Source organism: Lissotriton helveticus, chromosome 3_1, assembly GCF_964261635.1.
Source record: "Lissotriton helveticus chromosome 3_1, aLisHel1.1, whole genome shotgun sequence".
Classification (NCBI taxonomy): Eukaryota; Metazoa; Chordata; class Amphibia; order Caudata; family Salamandridae; genus Lissotriton; species Lissotriton helveticus.
Genome location: NC_136061.1, coordinates 1906951164 through 1906968662, shown reverse-complemented (window position 1 = coordinate 1906968662; position 17499 = coordinate 1906951164). Strand labels below are relative to the sequence as shown.

General features: G+C 43.7%; 1 protein-coding gene across 1 annotated transcript in view; it reads left to right on the top strand.

Annotated features, from left to right (window-relative positions):
- TRPM5 (transient receptor potential cation channel subfamily M member 5) overlaps positions 1–17499 on the top strand; it is a 549888-nt gene that overhangs the window by 21225 nt on the left and 511164 nt on the right. Inside the window, exons 3-5 of the mRNA XM_078683456.1 lie at positions 994–1160; positions 3489–3669; positions 7296–7360. Of these exons, the coding sequence (XP_078539582.1) occupies positions 994–1160; positions 3489–3669; positions 7296–7360 (413 nt within the window). The remainder of the gene's footprint in view (positions 1–993; positions 1161–3488; positions 3670–7295; positions 7361–17499) is intronic.

Below are 17499 nucleotides of genomic sequence, written 5' to 3'. Positions count from 1 at the left end.
GCTAAGCAGTGAGGCATAGATCTGTGACACAGCGTGTTTGTGTAGGGGTGCCCCACTATATCGAACATGTTTTCTATGCGGGCCCTCAATATAAGGTTCATTGGATGAAATGAAAGACTTGGCTACCCCCATATCATATTGTTTCTGAAGTTCCTGGAAGGGTATCACTTCCTCATCTCTCTGTACATCCCCTATTTGTAGGTAGGATTGACAAGATGGGGAGCCTAGACAGCACTAAGGAAGATGCTCTGTTTTATCCCAAACGGAACAGAATTTCAGAGGATTATCATAATTGCTTTGCCCTGAGACATTGCATTAGAACTTTATCAGTAAATTTGAATTATAAATGCGTTGTAGTGTTTAAATATGTTTCAAGGTTTTTACGGCTTTCCGTCTGAAAAAAATATAAAATTTAGTTGAATAATAGCATATTCACAATGCGAGTCTCCCTTATCTATCTTAGCTCCTCTACTGCATAAAATATTAGCTAGTCTAGGTGGCCTTTCTTGTTAGAAGTGTTTTGGAAACTCAATGTGCATGAGACAAGGATTTGCTTGCAATACTATGATAAAATATTTCAGTGAAGTGTCACATAAGAGTAGCAAAGTATTATATAGAATGTTTTTCTCTTTACATCGCAATTGAGGCTGCATCTTTTACCTGTCACTGTAGAATCTACTCAAAGTCCTAAATCTTTTGACAACCAATGTCCTGTTGTATACATTCTCTTTCCAAAAAACAAACGCTATAAAGCCAGCAGTGGTTATCTGCTTTCAAAAAACCTTAATATGGTGATGATTATACCCTAAGAAGAAATTATTGGCAAATGTATCAATGGCATTTCATAAAAATGATGTAATATGATGAGTAAGATAATGATAATAAATAAGAGTTAATTTTGCTGAAGCTGCTTCTACAGATGAGATAAAGCACAGTTTTATTAGATAAAGCAGTTTTGTTATTATGGATAATGTACAATCTTTTTTTTAATAGGTGCTTGGATCTTTACCAGTGGTCTTCGTGATGGAATTACAAGACATGTTGGTGAAGCGGTGCGAGATCACTCTTTGGCTAGCACATCCTCCAAAGTAAGAGTGGTAGCCATAGGCATTGCATCGCTTGGCATGATTCAACAAGGGGACATTTTTGAAAATCTAAAGGTATCTCATTTTCATATGAATACATAGATACATATTTTCTGGTGAACTGTTTTCTCCTGACTGGGAGTAGATGTAGGCAACATTTGTGGCAAAGGAAGCTTTCGTTTGCATAAAGAATGACAGTGTAAGAAACTGATCTTTTAATCTATTCAATATGGTTGAAACCCAAATTTCTGCAGACTCCACACTTGTCAAATTTCCTCCTTGTGATAATTTCATGCACAGACTTTCACCATTTCTTCTTGCATAAGACTGACCTTATCCAAAACACAATGGGGCTTCTTCACAAAGATAAATGTATGCCCACGTAAATCTACACACATGTAAATGTACTCTTACTCTTTTGTAGTAAATGTACTCATTTTGACTATTCACTATTTCCCAGTATACCTTTACTCCAAATTGCAGAGTTGCATGTCCCCACCCAGTGAAACCTGAGGATGGAGGCAATATTTGTTATTGTTGCTCTTAGTAACTTTCCACCGGGGTGGAGTTATCCCTATGTTGAAATATAGGAACCTTTTAATAAGTAGATTAAACTTTAAAAAATAGAACTAATCATATTTTTAGGTTAAATAGTAATGTAAATTAATTTTATATTTAGTTTAAACGTAGAAAAAAGAAATAATATTAGACCTTGATAAATTGAATGAAAGAATTACATTAAATTAAAATGATTTTTAAAGATGTATTTAGAAAAAGAAATCCTACCTAAATAAAATGTTCATATTTAAGTATTATGTACTGAAATACCTGAAGGTTACATAGCGAATTAATTGAAATACATTTTATTTTTTACTAAAAAAGGTAGATTAATGTTTTAATTATTAAATATTAAAACAGTTTAAAATAAAACAATATTAATTTGTATTCATATATTTTTTGCTTTAAATTACATTCTTCTATTCATAAAAAAAATGAAATAAATGATTTGTTTTCAACAATTCGTTTCTGTGGGCTGCCTCCATTGTTTTCTAGGTGATGATTTTGCAGTTTCACTGATTGGCTATGCTTGGTGTTGCAATGACTCCAGGTCAGAGCTGAATTATATTTACTACTACATGGGTGCAACCCCCTATCTAAACTTCCCACTGGCCCTCTATTAACCCCTCCTTAGTCCTTACTAAACCTCACCTCTTTAGTAATAAGTATTCACCATTTTACTGCCACTCCTTTCCTGCCTCTCACGTATTTACTGTAAAAATATATCCATAAATATCCCTACAGTCTGGGCAGAGACGTCCGCACATAAAAGATACGGAGGTGGAGACCTCTGCATGTAGGTTTTTGAACAGCATTGTGAGTACGCAAGCAGTAGTGTTGTGGTACTACAAACTAGTTTGTGAATGGGCCCCAATTTATGTAAACAATACTTTTTCAGTCAGTTTTGAGGTTTAGGTATCCCTTGTTTTGAGAGATACCATTTTTACATTCTGACCTCATTCTACTGACCTGGGGATGGCCTGGACTATATCTAATTTGGACCAAAGCTCTTATATACCTGACTAGGCCGCTTAAGAGCAGGCGTGGGTGGAACTCGCAGAGTTTCACTCAGTAGAATTCCGCAGACTTACATGAAAACTCAGCGAGAATCCACGGAGTTCTACGGAGTTCCGGAAGCAGGTGGAATTAGACACAGCACGCTGCTCATGCTGATGTTTAGCGCTGGGAGCTCGTTCAGTGCTGAAAAATAAGCACGAATGGCACCAGGTTGCGTGCCAGAGAGCTCTGCTTCTCTAATTGATTTTGCTGCAGCTCAAGCAGATTTCTCCACTCGAGCAGCAACTTTCTGACCAAGAACGGTCAGGACATCCAGTGACTGCTCGTGTTAAGGAAATCTTACTTGGTGCCCTCCTAGCGACCGAAAATCATGTTATAGGACACCAAATCTCGCTCTCCCTCACAAATTTACCATTGGTGAGGCACGCTTGAGAAATAACTCCACCACACGGTTGGCAGAATTTGACAGGAACTCCTTCTGACATGTATAATGCGGAGTGGCCAAAACTCTGCCAAATCCGCTGTCAGAGCAGAATTTATCGCCCACCCCTACTCAAGAGGTGGTCATTATAATACAGTAGCAACAACATAGTTTAGATCCTAATCAAGAATTGCAAAATCGAGGAGATCAGTAAGCAAGTCTTCCACATCTATACGCCAAAGCCCTAATCTCCAGCAATATTTAATAATGCCTTTTAAATCGACTCGAATTCATGACAACGTTTTCTTTATATGAGGGATCTTTTAACATGCACCTTTCAGTGTTTTTTTTAATTAGGAATGTTTAATGTGCCAATGTTGCTTACGTTTTAATGTCTTTTCCCCTAGAATGACGATCTTGTCTACTACAGAAACGAAGAGCCTTCACTGTGTCCTCTACCTGCCTTGGACAATAATCACACTCACTTTATTTTGGTGGATCATTCTAATGACGATAAATCAAATGAAACCACCAGGCTGAGGTTGACCTTAGAAAAGCACATATCAGAACAACGTACTGGTTATGGAGGTAGGCACTTAAGAAAGTAGAAATGCTTTGCATGTATGAGTAGTTCTCTGCTGTTTGTGACAGTATACTTTGCCAGATTGTACAATCGGTGCCCCTTAAAAGAACCAGATTTTTCAAGTTCCACATGCTCACTCACCTTCATGTCCCTATATTCACTCACTTTCATATCCCCAGACTCACTCACCTTCATATCCCCAGACTCCCTCACCTTCATATCCACAGACTCACTCACCTTCAAATCCCCAGACCCACTCATCTCCATAGCCCCAGACTCACTCACCTTCATATCCCCAGACTCCCTTGCCTTCATATCCCCAGACTCACTCACCTTCAAATCCTCAGACCCACTCATCTCCATAGCCGCAGACTCACTCACCTTCATATCCCCAGACTCCCTCGCCTTCATATCCCCAGGCTCACTCACCTTCAAATCCTCAGACCCACTCATCTCCATAGCCCCAGCCTCACTCACCTTCATATCCCCAGACTCCCTCGCCTTCATATCCCCAGACTCACTCACCTTCAAATCCTCAGACCCACTCATCTCCATAGCCCCAGACTCACTCACCTTCATATCCCCAGACTCCCTCGCCTTCATATCCCCAGACTCACTCACCTTCAAATCCTCAGACCCACTCATCTCCATAGCCCCAGACTCACTCACCTTCATATCCCCAGACTCCCTCGCCTTCATATCCCCAGACTCACTCACCTTCAAATCCTCAGACCCACTCATCTCCATAGCCCCAGACTCACTCACCTTCATATCCCCAGACTCCCTCGCCTTCATGTCCCCAGACTCACTCACCTTCAAATCCTCAGACCCACTCATCTCCATAGCCCCAGACTCACTCACCTTCATATCCCCAGACTCCCTCGCCTTCATATCCCCAGACTCACTCACCTTCAAATCCTCAGACCCACTCATCTCCATAGCCCCAGACTCACTCACCTTCATATCCCCAGACTCCCTCGCCTTCATATCCCCAGACTCACTCACCTTCAAATCCTCAGACCCACTCATCTCCATAGCCCCAGACTCACTCACCTTCATATCCCCAGACTCCCTCGCCTTCATATCCCCAGACTCACTCACCTTCATATCCCCAGACTCCCTCGCCTTCATATCCCCAGACTCACTCACCTTCAAATCCTCAGACCCACTCATCTCCATAGCCCCAGACTCACTCACCTTCATATCCCCAGACTCCCTCGCCTTCATATCCCCAGACTCACTCACCTTCAAATCCTCAGACCCACTCATCTCCATAGCCCCAGACTCACTCACCTTCATATCCCCAGACTCCCTCGCCTTCATATCCCCAGACTCACTCACCTTCAAATCCTCAGACCCACTCATCTCCATAGCCCCAGACTCACTCACCTTCATATCCCCAGACTCCCTCGCCTTCATATCCCCAGACTCACTCACCTTCAAATCCTCAGACCCACTCATCTCCATAGCCCCAGACTCACTCACCTTCATATCCCCAGACTCCCTCGCCTTCATATCCCCAGACTCACTCACCTTCAAATCCCCAGACTCCCTCGCCTTCATATCCCCAGACTCACTCACCTTCATATCCCCAGACTCCCTCGCCTTCATATCCCCAGACTCACTCACCTTCAAATCCTCAGACCCACTCATCTCCATAGCCCCAGACTCACTCACCTTCATATCCCCAGACTCCCTCGCCTTCATATCCCCAGACTCACTCACCTTCATATCCCCAGACTCCCTCGCCTTCATATCCCCAGACTCACTCACCTTCAAATCCTCAGACCCACTCATCTCCATAGCCCCAGACTCACTCACCTTCATATCCCCAGACTCCCTCGCCTTCATATCCCCAGACTCACTCACCTTCATATCCCCAGACTCCCTCGCCTTCATATCCCCAGACTCACTCACCTTCATATCCCCAGACTCCCTCGCCTTCATATCCCCAGACTCACTCACCTTCAAATCCTCAGACCCACTCATCTCCATAGCCCCAGACTCACTCACCTTCATATCCCCAGACTCCCTCGCCTTCATATCCCCAGACTCACTCACCTTCATATCCCTAGACTCACTCATCTCCATATCCCCAGACCATAGCAACACAGAGAAATGACAACCTCAATGAAGGTCTAGGACACATTTAAGTACATTGCCAGATAACATTATTCTGTCTTCTTATTAATAGATCACATTTTAAAGTACACCTCTCACTGCTGTTTTTGCAACCTCTCACTGGTAAAGGTATGGATAGGCTGAATGTTTCCTGGCAATGTTCAGCAGAAACATTTGAACACATTCTCTGTAGAAACAGAGTTGAGGTGCTGTTTTGTCGTATCTTTTACTTTAGCAAAGAAAGTAGTAACCTGACTACTCATAATTTACATTTCAGAGTCAGCTGCTGTATCGCTAACCGCAAGAAAGGGCGAAACCACACATAAATCGGCTTCCGGTGCTATACATTTTGCAAACTTGGTTGAAATTGAGGTGTGACAAGCTATTCTCCCAGCTCCTTTATGGATTAGTAAATAAACTGATTCAAGTACCATGCAACCTATGTTAAACAGACATTGGCAAAGCCAATATGTTTGGCATTTGAGCTGCTTGCTTGAGCCTGTGTTTGTGCACTGGGATCTAGCGCAGACAAAAGAATGATACAGAACATTTGAGCTCTTTTCTGGAGCATCCGTTTTTCAGATGCACATCTCAACACTTGCTTCCTGGTGCTATCATGCGACAACCAATTACAAATATGGCGGGCATCTTAGAACAGTAAAACGATAATAGAGCCTTTAGAATACCATTCTGGAGCCCTTAAGTAAGAATGGGCAACGTGTATACTCTCACCCATGCCTTACTCAAGGATTAGAGGGATTAAGAAGCACAATTCACGAGGCAACTCACAATTTCCCAGGTACTGGAGATATTTCATTACAACTCCAATATTGTGAAAGGACAGGGGGAATATTTGTCCCCTGAATAACCACTATCGTTTCTGTAATCGTCAGAGTATTTTGTTTATCCCCCTTCTTGCCTATAGATTGGGTTGAATATTTTGCTCCTCTCCGTCCCCACCCAGAGTGGCAAACTGGGGTCGGGTAATTTAACAAAGCCCCATACCCTTAGTAATGTACTTTCGGCAAGGAAGGACTACCCACGACCTTCTACTGTTGGAAGAGTTGAATGTTTGTAAACTATCCCATACTCTTGGACAGGGTTGGAGGCAAAATATGGCAAAAGTCGAAGGGTGGAAAATATACCCCCAGCCCTTGAGCAGAAAAGGGAGATAAATATATCAATCACTATTTGGCAAAGTGGAGGACTGCACAACACTCCACGTGTGTGTAAAGGCATGTGTGTGCAAGAAAATGACTCACCACTTTTGGAACACCTTTGAACAAGGGTGTGTAAAAAATGCTGCAACTGCTCTTCATCCCCACCTTTGGGCACCATCAGCATTGGAAATCCCCCCCCCCATGTCTTGCCAAGCCATAGGCAAAAATATACCCTCACCCTTGGCCAATTTCAATGTAATACCTAGTACACTTTAATGCAGCATCTAGTAATTCCTGATTTAATGAAGTAGATAAATGTAGTTCATGATTTGTACATCGTTTTTCTACAGGTACAGGCAGTATTGAAATTCCTGTTCTTTGCTTACTGATGAATGGAGGACCGAAAACTCTTGAGGTATGAAAACATCTAAAGTTCATCATGGCAAACATAGGTTCAAGCAATGTCTATGCCTATGTGTCAATATGTGTGTTCATGTGTCATGCATATGCATGCCTGTGTGCTGTTGGAATTTGGGCGATCTGACCACAAATATGGAGGGGTGGGGGGTCCTTCTATAATGCTTATATATATCACAAGGCCAGACTTAGGAACACTAAAGCCCTCATTGCTAGTGACATGGTAAATATGCCACCTCCGGAGTTACTGAAACTGGGGTTAGCTGTAAATCCGGGGATGGGGAAAATCCAACCCATTGCCATTTGGGCTGTAAGGACCCAGTAAGAAATGATGAATTATCAGGGGAATCAGTGTTGGACATGGCCCTTTTTGCAGGGTCAGCCCAAAATAATTGCTTTCCTTTGCTGAACTCACTTGTGTTAGCTGTTGGCACTTTTTCCTTGCTAACCAGTTATAAAGTGCTCTCTGTTTTAAACATGGTATAAATAGGTAAGCCCTGATTGGTGCATTTAATGTATTTGTACATCCCTAGTATATTATAGTACATGTACCCAGGGCATGTAAATTAAATGGTACTAGTGGGGATTCAACTTACTCATTGTCAGTGGCGTGGCTAGGGGGAGGCGGTGGGGGTGGTCCGCCCCAGGCGGCACTCTTTTGGGGGCTCCCGCAAGGCACTGGTGGCCTGTTGCGGGGGCCTTTATAATTTTTGGGGGGACACTCACTGACATTACTGTTAGTCACAGTAGTGTGTCAGTGTCCCTAAATAAATGATAAAGGCCGCCGCAACGGGCCACCAGTGCCGCGCGGCCCCGTTTGAAAAGTGCAACAAGCTTGTCTTGCTTTTGTGGACGTTTCGGGACGGGCAGAGAAGGAATAGGACTCGGACAATATCCTCTTCTTTTCTGTGCTGGCAGATGCCCCACTCTCTTCTTATTATTCCCTCTCTTTCTGTCTTGCTCCTCCCTTACTGAAAACCGTGACTTGAAGAAACGGTTCACAACCTCTCTTTCCTTCTTTCATTTAGTTTCTTCCCTGTGAAATGGATCCAAAAAAGGAAAACACTTGCGGGAATTGCCCTTTTTCTGACTTTTTTCTATTGCAAAGTGCAGTGGAATGGAGAGAAATAGAAGGTTTTAAATATGAAAAATAAATGCATAACTAAATGAAGCAAGACAGAGTGGTTGTAAAGTGGCCAGATTGGTTTTATTCACATCCAAACGCATCAGCTTCACTTCACAGAGTTTGCCAGTGAAGCGCTACCTTTGGTTTCTCATCTTTCTTTGAACAGCATTGTTGTCCCCAGGAGGGGAAGTGTACCATTCCTGGTGGTACTGCAATACCTGGTTGATGGGTGGATTGAAAAACAAAATGTGTACCATGGCTCTGTGTTTATGGATGTGTTTTTTTTTTAAAACCATACTGCTTAGCATATAAGTAATGGACATTGAAACGGTTCCCTTCATGGCCCTGTAGTCATGTCCTTAACTTTTTAGGTAAAACCACTCGCTGATTTTTGAATAGTGAGTGAGAGATCGTTAAGGTAACCATGTTGTTTCTGCTCACATTTCACATGCTTTACTTAATCCTGCATTCCCTATCAGTGTTTGCTTTTACTTCTTTTTTTAAGCAGCATATTACTCTTATCAAGTGCATAATCTAAATTCAGCCACATCCAAGTGTTTATAGCCGGCACAATTAGGTTCTAGCTGAAGGCAGTGCGAGTTTCAGTGGGGTAGTATGGTGTTCAGTGGGGGAGAGAATATGGCACTATGGCCAGAGCTACACTGGAAAGGGGTTTTTAGGAAATTCAGATCTCTAGGGCGCACTGCCTCAGTTTTTACGTTACAGTGTGTGATGTGAATGGTTTGTGTGTAGTGCGTGAAGAGCAGGCGGAAAAACACCCTTAACCGTCTGAAATAGTCAGAAGACTAAACATATGTACACAGCTATGCTCTCGCAACTACAATAAGGTATCACATAAACAGTACAATGACTGATGAGTATCAAAGAAACAGAAGCAGATTCTTTAGTGTGTTCTTAGTCACAGCAAGAAGATGGTTTATTCTCTCCAGACTTGAGGAATGTCATACAAAGCCGACACGTGTTTCGTCGTGTACAGTTGAGTCAACACGACTCTTCAGGGCTTAGGGCTTAGGGCTCAGCACAATCGTATAAATCGAAATTAAGTCTGGACTTTATGTTCATGTTCTATATAGGTAGATAGGAGAGAGACACTAGTTTCTCCGTTAGTGACTAATTAGGAAGGGTGTATTCAAAAGAGTCACGTCAAAAACACTTTACCCGAGAGACGACGACCGGGAACTACAGGAGGAGGGATACCTTACCACGGCGCACCGCTACATAGGAAACGCACCCGTTTCTTGCGAGCCTTTCTAGGGATGGATCCCCTCCCGGCTACCACCTGATACACACCAGTATTCAGAGTGCTTACACTCGAAGATTTTCTCCAAACCAATAAGGCAGAACACAAAGAAAAAAGTGTTTTTGACGTGACTCTTTTGAATACACCCTTCCTAATTAGTCACTAACGGAGAAACTAGTGTCTCTCTCCTATCTACCTATATAGAACATGAACATAAAGTCCAGACTTAATTTCGATTTATACGATTGTGCTGAGCCCTAAGCCCTGAAGAGTCGTGTTGACTCAACTGTACACGACGAAACACGTGTCGGCTTTGTATGACATTCCTCAAGTCTGGAGAGAATAAACCATCTTCTTGCTGTGACTAAGAACACACTAAAGAATCTGCTTCTGTTTCTTTGATACTCATCAGTCATTGTACTGTTTATGTGATACCTTATTGTAGTTGCGAGAGCATAGCTGTGTACCTATGGCCAGAGCTGTCGAATTTGGAACTGGGGAACCGGGTTCAGCCTTCATGACCGGACCAACAGACCACTCTACTGAGGGAGCATATTCCCATGCTAAACCTTAGAAGGCCCCACTAGACCTTAGAAGGCTTGATGTCGTAGTACAAGCAGGTGTACCCTAGTGGTGTCAATTGTGGGTTAACCTTGAAGGCCTGTCCACCACAATCCATACTGAAGTTCATCTCCAGTCTTGCGGGCGGGCCTACGAAGCAGCACACCCTAGAGCAACAGTGATCCAGTCACTGTGACTCTGTCACTGAGGTCACATGAACCTTAAGCAGGTTAGGGCGGTGCGAACGGTCTGACCGCACTAGATAGCTATTTCGGGTGGGTGCGTGGTGTTTGCAAGTTTATTATGGTTTAAAAAAACTTGCTGCCTCCTTCCTGGCCTCCAGCAAATTCAGAAACAATAAAAATGTCATGATAACTTCGGTGATTAATGGTGATTAATGTTCTTCCTAGAGAGAGATCGGAGTTTTGTATAGTGGAAGGGTTGACTCCTTGAAAGGTAGCCCAGAGGGTTGATGTGCCTGCTGTAAAGAACATGTACCATGCAGATCACAAAGTGCATTGCTTTAATGGGGGGACCATGATGAATGGTCATTTAATTTCAGCTGTAGATGATGGATCCCTGAACAGTGTCATGTATGTGCATGTTTGCATTGTGCTGAGGGGATTACCAGGTAATTGTTCACGCAGCTCTCTGATGGATGTCACATGCGTTTTTTCTGAGTCCCCAGATAGATCATGCAGTCTGTGTATTCTCCTTTGTACTGCCAGTCACCGGTGTATTCAACTGTGTAGCCTTGGACCATGTCATGTATGTTCATGTAACTTGCATGATCAAGGTAACTATTAGCGGCGATACTACATGTCTCTCGGACCTCTTTCAAGTGCTCGCCGTCCTTCCCCCTAGGGGGCGGCAATCTGAGGGATAGCCCCGGGCGCCACAAGCTCTAGCTACGCCTCTGCTCATTGTGCCACCCACTAGAAAAGCCTTGTAAAACATGCCTACAGGCCTACCACTACGACCTGTGTGTGCAGTTTTAAACTGCTATGTCAACATGGCAAAATAAATCTTTTCCTAGGCCTTAAACCTTCCTTTGCAATATGTAAAAGTCACCCCTAAGGTAGGCCCTAGTAGTTCATAGGACAGGTTAAATGGTATTTAAAGAGTAGGACATGTAGGTTTAATTTTTGCATGTAATGGCAGTGAAAAGCACTTGCTGTCGTTTTTCACTGTTATAAGGCTATCTATTTCTCCCAAAGGCTAACACTGGGATAAATTACTACATTTTAATAAGTGCTATCTTCAGATTGGGAGCAGGTAGATATATGCTGTTTGCACTCAAAGGAATTGCAATTTAAAATCCTCTTAAATAGTAAAGTCAGATAGTAAAGTTCCTATTCTGAAAATGCCACTTTTAGGAAGTTAATATACAAAAGGGACTCCCTATACCATGAATGTATTCAATAGTTACCATTGTGTGCTTGCTCTTACACAGTGAAACACAAATAGGTACGCAGTTCCTAGGTGTAACAGTATTCACCACAATGATCCAAGTTTATAAAGACTTTAAAAGGGATGGAAAGAGAACAGGTATGGGATAGGTTAGAGGAGGAGGGGAATCCCTCCTCTCAGAACTTTACACAATTAAAGTAAGTATAAATAAAAAAAATGTTTTGTGTGTGTATGTGTATAAATGTATATTAACATTATCTACTGCCGGTCGCCAGCAGATAGTTATAGTTATTGCCTATTTTCCATAGGAAATTTGCAACATTCTATTCCCAATAACTTTGGCACCTGATGACGAATCTTCGTGAAATTTTCAAAACTTGCGGGGCGCTTCGGTCCCTTCCTATCGTGAAAGTTTCAGGGTGATTTGTCAAGTGGGGGACCGAGAAAAAAGGGGGTCCCAAAATGTGTTTTCCCCATGCAATTTCCCATATGAACTTGTAGACACGGTTACAGCCCGAACTGCTGAACGGGATTACACCAAATTTGGCAAAAAGGTAGCCCTTGGTTCAGAAAGATCCCTTTTTGTTAAATGGTGTAAATCCATTCAGTAGTTGCTGGGAAAATCAAAAGCAAAAAAGTTTCTATATCTATGGCCGTGGCACCCTCCTGATCACGAGCTTCATGCTAATTGGCTGTCAACACTCCAAATCAGGAAGTGTTGGCAGACATCTTGTGCCTCGGTAGGACCGAGGCACAAGAAATCAGTAAAAGAAATGCACAAAACGCGAAAAGGGGGAAGGGTAGAAACACCCTGACCCCCTAGACATGCTTAGGGGGTCCCACAAGGCATAATCCGTGAATATTTTTTTCAGTGAATTTGTAAGGTTTTTTAAATGCTAACTATAACGTGCCTGAAACCTATGGTTTTTTCAGTGAATTATATATATTGACATATATATATATTTATATATATATAAACGTATACACACACATGCACACAACCATTTATACTTACTTTAATTGCGTGGTAAATGAATAAACATGGTAAAACTTGTGCGGTAAAGGCACTACGTGGAAAAATCTGTGTTATAAAGACTGTTTCCCAATAGAACACCTCTTGTCTACAATGCTTTTTTTGTTTTGATCGTGTTTTATCTCATATATCTTGACCTAAATATATTCTGTAAATATTTTAGTGCAGGCACAGATGTGTGAGGACAGCGAAATAACCTTTTGAATAATAGGTAACGTGTGTGTAAGAGGAGGCACGGAATGGTACCACAGCCTGAGTGACATTTGAATAAATTCATGCTATGGGGGTCCCTTTTGTATATCAACTGTTTACGGATCCTGCCCCCTACTCACTTAACAGGATCACTCCCCGTTACATTTGACACGTTTAGAAGTTGGCATTTTCCCGCCTAAACCTAAAGTGCCTTTCTGCCAATGCTTTGGGTTACATGACTGTGAATGGCTCCTCTGTAGTGGTACCAGACTAGCTGACAAAGGGAACTAGGATAGAAAATTCTGGCAGGATGGCTGGGGAGAAGCTTGTCTCAGCCTCACTTATATTCAAAGAGCTTTACCTACAGCTCGCACAAAGGAACTTGATACCAGACATGACGTGTTTTTTGTCACCCCAGACAGTTTGGAACCTTAACAAGGGGAAGAACTGACCAGAACCAGTTTTGGGGGTGTCCACACGATGGCTAGCACCAGGTATAAATATTGGATCTCCAGAACCCCTCATCAAAACTGTCTTGGACCTTTTCAGGATACAGAAGAACTGCCCTGCTCCTGAAGGGCTGCCTTGCTGTCTGATAAGGATGATTGGACCTGCTTACCTTCATCCCAAGGTGCCGAGAGTGGCTCCAATGGTCTGTTGGATGACCTCCTGAGTGAGCTAAAGGTATACAACAAGCTTCAGAGGTCTCCCTGCAACTACCCAGCTGACCTGCTGCTACTGAACCTGCCTAGTTCTGCAACTGGACCAGCCTGAGCCCTGCGTCTGGCCTCTGCTGAAGTGAGTCTTGATCCCCAAGAGGTGACCCCAGGTCCTGGACCCTCCGTTAGTATCAGTAAGAGCTTCTTCAAAGAAGAAAAGGTGAAAATCCGGATGTTTGGGCTCCCCAAGTCCCCAAATGGGCCCGTTCACACCTAGACTCTGCCACCCATGACGACTGGCAATGCAAATTCTGCTGAGACCTGCACTTCATGGTACAGCAGCGACAGCCCACGACAACAACCAGGGCAAAGCTACACAACTGCATGCGACTGAGTACTAACCTTGTAAATGTATCCGATCTGTGCCCCATTGTGGTTGGCCTGAACTTGTGATTTTCCCCAATCTACCATAACTCAAGTGGTGATTTGTACTTTTATGAGCTATTTCTACTAAAAACATTACAATTGGATATCTCCAGTCATACTGATTGGGTTGTTGTCATTCTGGTATCATTTTATTTATTAAAATTTACATTATTTTTCTAGATTGTTTCGGGATTTTCATTGCTATTGTTTCCGCTTTATTACTGTTTGAGTTCTGCATAAATACTTGACACTTTGGTGGTCATTAGGATGACGGGCGGACTTAGTCCGCCCGCCATCCCATCGCAAAAAGGGACCACCCACCATAAGGGGGGGTCCCATGGGGGACATTAGGATGCGCCCACCACAGTGGTCTTTCCGTCCGCCGGGGTCCCCCCACCGTGGTAATGTGGTGGGGGTAAATGGAGAGCGGGCGGTGGTTTATGGCGTGCGCACCGCCATACGGGCGGTGGCGATCCGCCCGCCATACTAAGGACCCCCTTTGTTTCTAAGTTAAGCTTGACTGCTTTTGTGCCAAGCTACGAGAGGGTTATGCACAGGTTAGTTCAATGACATTAATGGTTCACACTGGCAAGAATTGTGGCTGTTGCCTTAGTGGGATTTCCACCCTCCTCAATCAATAACCCAATTCCTTACAATCAGTAAATCCATTGATTTTCTCATTTTCCCCAGTACTTTCACTCATTAGTATTCAAAATCTCTATTTGAAAGTTAAGTGATCCACAGTATTCCTGCAGATCTCATAGTTTCTATGGGGTCAGTAACTGTTGTTACCTACTTCATCAGAATTAAGATGCCGCTTGTAATGAGGGCCTTAGTAGTCTAGTGGATTGAAGGGGCATGTCCAATATTGATGGGCTTTCTACTGTTGCATTATCTCACGGCAGCCTCATTTATCATAGTTCCCAATGTTCTACAACTCTGGATGCATGGTCATTTTTTTAACTTGAGGGATTACTTTTTGTAAACCTCCCATGTAACACTTTTGTCCCATTTTCAACTTAAGCAGCATTTTCTAAATATGTGTTCCTGTGTAACTCATTAGTTTCCTGAAATCTCTGAAGGTTGCAAGCAAATGTAGGATAAATAAAAATGGTTGCCATTTGGCCTTTTTAGAGGAGTTTCAGAAAACAATAATTATACACGCATGACATTGTCTGCTGCTGTGCTAATAGACAGACACCATCACAATGGAGCTGGGCTGATGACATGGCTTACTTTACGCTTAGCGTTAGAAAAGATGTGATGCAACCTTGAATGTCTCACAGAAAAATGATTTTTCAACTGAGTGATGTTTCTTTCAGGTACATAGCCGAGACAATTAATGTTTAGAATAGTGGCTAGGTTAGGAATACGAATATGCCCTTTATATATACACGAGGATATTACGTAATTATAGAATGAATGCTTTAAATGATAAACTAATGTAAACATTTTTTTCAGATAAAAAGTGATAGCCATGTCTGTTTCAGTAATAATTGCTGATTAGCTCAGTACATGAGGCAGACGGGCTCTTTTATTGTTCCAAATTTCTGTTGCTGTGCAAATAGACACTCGAGACAGTGCAGGCCATTGGCCCACAATGCCAGATGACCACAGGGCGCAACATGTGCCTGTGTCCAGCTAGTACTAGGCACAAAGCATGGGTATTGCCATTCCATTTATCACCCCCCAACCCCATAACCTCAGATTTTTATTGACTTGAAATCTGATCAGTGGGCTTCACAAATCGTCTACACAGGCTCACAAACGTAATCTGGTTAGCTGACATGAATTTATTATTTTATCAAAGTAGTCAATATGCAATGCGAGATGAACTGGCTATCTAAGGAAAAGTAGTTTGCACCCAGTCTAAAAGTAGCAGGTCACAGTGCTCCGCCAGGTTATACAATTCAACTACATATGGCCTTCGCATAAGACATGGAAAGATGAAGGCCGTAATAGCACAAATTGTAAATAATGAATGCAACCAAAGAATTGTGGACAAAAGGGACTACTGGGCTACCAGAATCCCAGAAGCAAGCTCTTGTAATACAGAGCAAAACAGGCTCCATATCCCACTGACTGACACATTCAATCGAATGGCATGTGTAAGATGGCCAAGGATTTGCAACCTATTCTGCATCAGGATGAAACATTGCAAGACATCATCCAGAATACATGCATAGGCACGCAAACACACTCATGCATAGGGAACATTGCTAAGAATTTGCAACCTCTTCTGCAACAGAAAGAAATACTTAAAGAAATAGACACCCCCTGCATTAAACCAGCCATTCAATCTGAATGGGTTTATTATCAGAAGCACATTGCCTGTTCATACCACTTGTTGGACTGGGCCCTTCTGGCAGGTCCACCCCTGAAGTTGTGCTTGTTATATGTGACCTGGGGATGGTGATTCCCACTCTGAGTGCGTGTAGATGAGAGAAGCCTGCCCTCCCATAGGACTGCATGGGAAATGGGTGTGTCCCTGATAGTTCCTGGTGCGTGGGGGGTACAGGCTCGAGTCTGGTATGTGTGGACTTGTGTGATTGAATGCTGCAAGATGATGTAAGTGGCGTGTGTGTGTCTAGAAGGGAAGTGCCACTTCTAGACATCGGTGTGTGTGTGCAGTAAGTATGCTGGCGCGTGATTGGCTGAAGCCAGCTGGGGAGCCTGACTCCAGGAGTCTGTGTGGGTCTGCCCCGGTTGTGAATGGAGAGGTTAACATGCTGATGTGAGGGAGGGGCTGTGCCTGTGTCCTGTATGGGTCTGGGCTGTCCCCCACAATGCTGGCTCCACCCACCTGGGGTGCGTCTGGTGTCCTAGCCTGGCCAGTAACAAGAAATTCCTTATAACCAGTTCTAGCTGGTTCTCATCCTGCCTGCCCCTTTTTAGACAAAGGGGTCTCCTGTATAAAAGGAGGGTGTGCCCTCTTCTCTCTCTCTTGCCTGTTTTGTCCTGACTGACTCCTGCCAGGGGCGTGCTGCTGCTAGGGCTCAGGGGAAAGGCTTGCCTCCCTGAGCCCTGCCCTGCTCCTGAACTACTGCTGTCCTGGACCCTACCAAGATTCTGCTGCTTTCTAATACCCTAGCGCCTGGAAGCGCTGTATTTCCTGCTACTTTCTGCCTAGCGCTTGGGAAGCGCTTTATTTCCCCCCTCGCAGCTGTCCTCACCGCTGCTTGCCGATCGTGAACAACCCCGGACCGGGGCATATCTTGCCCAGGGATTCTGCCCTGTCCCATCGAGTGGCCACCTCGACTTATGGACCCCTTTTTCAACTAACCGGTGCCCACCCGGCATTGCCTGAGATCGTCACCGCCGCAGCCCGGAGTTAGCTTGTGAGGTGCTGCACCCGCCTTCCTCCCCAGGGCCGCGCTGCCATTGGCGGCCCCGGAGAGAGCATTGCCGTGCGCTCATTGGTCCTGGCCGCCGGGACCCCTGTGACGTCACAGCTGGGCCGCGCAGGGAT